General features: G+C 32.0%; 1 protein-coding gene across 2 annotated transcripts in view; it reads left to right on the forward strand.

The window, feature by feature from the left end:
• map2k4b (mitogen-activated protein kinase kinase 4b) overlaps window positions 1-4276 on the forward strand; it is a 19142-nt gene that overhangs the window by 5500 nt on the left and 9366 nt on the right. For both annotated transcript variants that reach the window (XM_016440865.1, XM_016440866.1), the window contains 5 exons: window positions 1283-1402; window positions 1481-1600; window positions 2691-2742; window positions 2875-3002; window positions 3080-3157. In XM_016440865.1, coding sequence (XP_016296351.1) covers window positions 1283-1402; window positions 1481-1600; window positions 2691-2742; window positions 2875-3002; window positions 3080-3157 — 498 coding nt within the window. The remainder of the gene's footprint in view (window positions 1-1282; window positions 1403-1480; window positions 1601-2690; window positions 2743-2874; window positions 3003-3079; window positions 3158-4276) is intronic.

A 4276-nucleotide genomic window follows, 5' to 3' on the forward strand; every position in this document is an offset into this window, starting at 1 on the left:
CTGTTTGCGCATCGTGTGTGTGTGTGTGTGTGTGTGTGTGTGTGTGTGTGAGAGAGAGAGAGAGAGACAGCGTCACATCACAGTAGAGTCAGCTGTCTTAACCGCGTCTTGTGTACTGCATCATTACTGTGTCTGTTCCCCTTTCGGGCTTGAACTGATGGTAAAACTAATGACATTATTTACTGTCTTTAAATTTATTTTGAAAGATGAAGCTCGCGATTATGGTAAGGGGCGTTACATTTCCGACGAGTGCTTGCGGTGTTCGGCCAATCACAATGCACTGGGTCAGCTGGCCAATCAGAGCAGACTGCGCTTGTCGGAAGGAGGGACTTTGTAGAAAACGAAGCGTTTGCGAGAGGCGGGGCATGGAGGACCTACAATAATGTACAGTATTTGAAAAATAATGTGTTTTTTGAACATTAAAGCATGTCATCGTATTCTGTTACACCAAATACACTAAATAATGATATTTAAAAAAGCATCATATGACCCCTATGTATTTTCCCAAATGTAAAAATAGGAGTACTCAAATTAATCGTTCGGTTTGTAATGCGTACCGAACCGAAAGCCTCATACCGAACGGTTCAATACAAATATGTGTATCGTTACACCCCTAAAATATATATAAAATCTGCAATTTTAAAGTTTTATATTTCACCATCATTTTTTTTAATTTGTCATTTGCAATGCTTCATGGGATTGTAGTTCCCAGCCTTGTATCTTTGTCTTTTTTTCTGATTTTTAAATACTTTTCCTGTTTCAAATCAAAGTCTGTAATGTTGTGATCCTCCTCATAGCTGGTTGGTTTGGTTCCATAGCTTTTAACGCTTTAATTAAGACGTTTTTAAAAACCCTATGGGAAAAACAAATAGTAAAAATGCTTAAGGAACCAGAGTCGCTGAAAAAGTGGACAGCACTAATACACTGTATAGAAAAACCCATGACCAACAGATTTGATAGAACTAAGAGGAAAATGATGTTGATTGTAGAGAGAGCCATGTGGTTGTCATGATATTATCAAACGTGTGAATGCACCACCTAGAGTCAGACACACGTCACTGCAGTGGATTGAGACTCATCAAACCTGGTTAGACTATTAGGTTGGAAAATAAACAAATAGAAATCAGCACAAATTGAATCTGGTTTTCATCAATAGTTTGATAATTGTCAAGCATGACGAGGATCTCTGAGGAGTGTCGGTTCTGTTTGATCTTCCACATGTTAAATCTGTCATCAGCTGTGTGTGATGAATCTGACCTCAGTCTTCTTGCCTTCACTGCAGCGGATTCGCTCCACGGTGGATGAGAAGGAGCAGAAACAGCTTCTGATGGATTTAGATGTAGTGATGAGGAGCAGCGACTGCCCGTATATTGTCCAGTTCTACGGAGCCCTATTCAGAGAGGTGACGGAAACACACCACTCACACACCGTTTTTGTGTTTGCTGTTTGCTAACAGGACTGTATTTGTGTCTGTCTTCAGGGCGACTGCTGGATATGTATGGAACTAATGTCTATCTCCCTCGACAAATTCTACAAATATGTATATTGTGCATTAGATGATGTGATTCCAGAGGAAATATTAGGCAAAATTACATTAGCAGTAAGTCACTGATCTCATATATTACCAAAAAGCTTATGTATTGTAGTAATAATAATAATAATAATAATATTTTTCTTATAATAAAATGTGTAAAACATAATACATGCATATTATTATTATAACAAAAATAGTTTCATCAAAGAAAAACATTTGTTATTATTATTACTAGTACTAATATTATGTATGATGCCAACAATATTTTAGTTATAATGAAATTAATAGAAATTAATACATTATTATTATTATAATGATGATCATTTATATCAAAATAAAAAATATAAAATTTGTATTGATAGTAACAACAACAATAATAATAATGTTTATTATTATTGTTATTATAAATAATAAATATTATTATTAGGATATTATTATTATTATTAGCTATTATTATTATTATTAGCCTATTAGAAAATCTCTTTATTTCCTTTTTGTTCGTATTTCGATTTGTTGTTAAATCAAACTTCTTTTATTATATTAAGAAATATTAAGCCCAGAGTTGATTATTCAAAAATAACTGTTTTGATCTGATCATACAGCCTAAATGAGTCGTGGGTAGGGATGGGTATCATTAAGGTTTTAATGGTATTACTACTCTTATCGATACTGCTTATCGATTCTAATATTTGTTATTATTAGAACAAAATTTATATAACCTTTATGAAACATAATACATGTTGTTATTATTATTATTATTATTGTTGGTATTATACAATTATATTTTGTTATAATACAATTTGTTCAATAGTACATTATATATATATATATATATATATATATATATATAAAATTATTATTTTATAATAACTAGTAATTTTGTTATAATTAATGAAACATAATACATGATAATGATAGTAACAATAATACTTTTTATTAACAGTATATAATGTACTTTTAATAATTTTAACAACAACAATGATAATAGTAATAATTATTAATGTAAGTAATGATTATTATAAAGTATTATACTAATATTGTGTTATAATTAAAAGTATTAAATATAACGCATAGTATTACTAATATAATTGATTTTAACACTTGATACATATTTTTATTGTTGTTGTTGTAGTCACATTCACTTTTTTTTTTGTAGACTGTGAAAGCACTGAATCACTTGAAAGAAAACTTGAAAATAATCCACAGAGGTGAGTGGCCAAGCATCAACACATTTACAGCTGGGTGAAGCAATTACCCCATTAAATCAATTGTAGCTTTTTGAATACAGTTTTTGCAGTGAGATTTCTGAGTCTGAATTGTTCTTTTACTGTGTTTTTCAGACATCAAACCCTCCAACATTCTCCTGGATAGAAACGGCAACATTAAGCTGTGTGATTTTGGCATCAGCGGGCAGCTGGTCGACTCCATCGCCAAGACCAGAGATGCTGGCTGTAGACCGTACATGGCTGTGAGCATCATATTCTTCTCCTCTAATAAACACGATTTGTGCTTACAGCATATGATGATGTTACTGTGTTCTTGTAGCCTGAACGGATCGACCCCAGCGCCTCCAGACAGGGCTATGACGTCCGCTCGGATGTGTGGAGTTTGGGAATCACGCTGGTTCGTCTCTAGCCATTCTCTCTTCTACTCCCTCACATACATATATATAATGTAATAATTAGGAATGTCATGCGATTAAAATGAATAATTAATTGCACATCACTATGGGCTGAGAAATTACCCCACAATAATCATTTCAAGTCATAATTGTGTCAAATGTTGATAAGCATTACATAGACATTACAAACAAGCAGTTTTAGACAGAAATATTTTGATTCAACATAATGATAATAAATGGGTATTAATGCTTTTTTAAAAAATGATTATTGAAAAAAATAAAATGATACTTTCAAACTAAACTAAAGCGCCAGTAGGTGGCGGCGAGTCCCTCACTCAACCAATTCATTCATTCATTCAGAAATGAAGCAAGTGACAGTCTACATGAATGAGTCACTGAATCATTAACTCACTGGATTTGTTCAAAACTTCGTATTTAATCAGTAGCAAATCACTACTGGGTGTCGCTTTGAGACGCAAAACAGTTCTGCTATGGCTTGGATTGGAACTATTTTAATTTGCATAATTGAACAATACCGACAATATTGTGTCTAAAACACAATTTTAACATCTTGCTTATTGAACTGTTGTATAAATCAGTGTTTCCCAACCTTTTTTTAGTCGCGGCACGCTTTGGAAATTTTAACAAATTTGTGGCACCCTACAAAATTAATTTTGTCACAATATTTGAATTTCTAACTTATATGATTCTTTGAAAAGTATCGATATTCGGTACAGCAGGGAAGAACTGCAGAATGTGTCATATATATATATATATATATATATATATATATATACTGTATATTTTTTATATTATTAATTTTTTTGTCCATGGAGGCAATCAGTAGGCTAATTTCTAATGAGGAGACCAATTTATATGACAGATTTTAATGTAGGCTTTTATTCATATGTAAACATTGTTTAATTACCATTATAACTAGCTATCTCACAAAGTTTTGCTTACTTAAGAGTATTTTTGATTTTACAGTGGGGTAATTTTGTTGCAGTAGCACGAGAAAGCTTGATTTCAAACTTTGAATTGAATAAAAATATTACAAGTAAGCAGTCAGTAATAAAATAAGAACAAATAAAGAAATTAATAATGATAGCACAAATAAAAAA

Source organism: Sinocyclocheilus anshuiensis, unplaced genomic scaffold (genome assembly GCF_001515605.1).
Source record: "Sinocyclocheilus anshuiensis isolate Anshui unplaced genomic scaffold, SAMN03320099.WGS_v1.1 scaffold454, whole genome shotgun sequence".
Lineage (NCBI taxonomy): Eukaryota > Metazoa > Chordata > Actinopteri > Cypriniformes > Cyprinidae > Sinocyclocheilus > Sinocyclocheilus anshuiensis.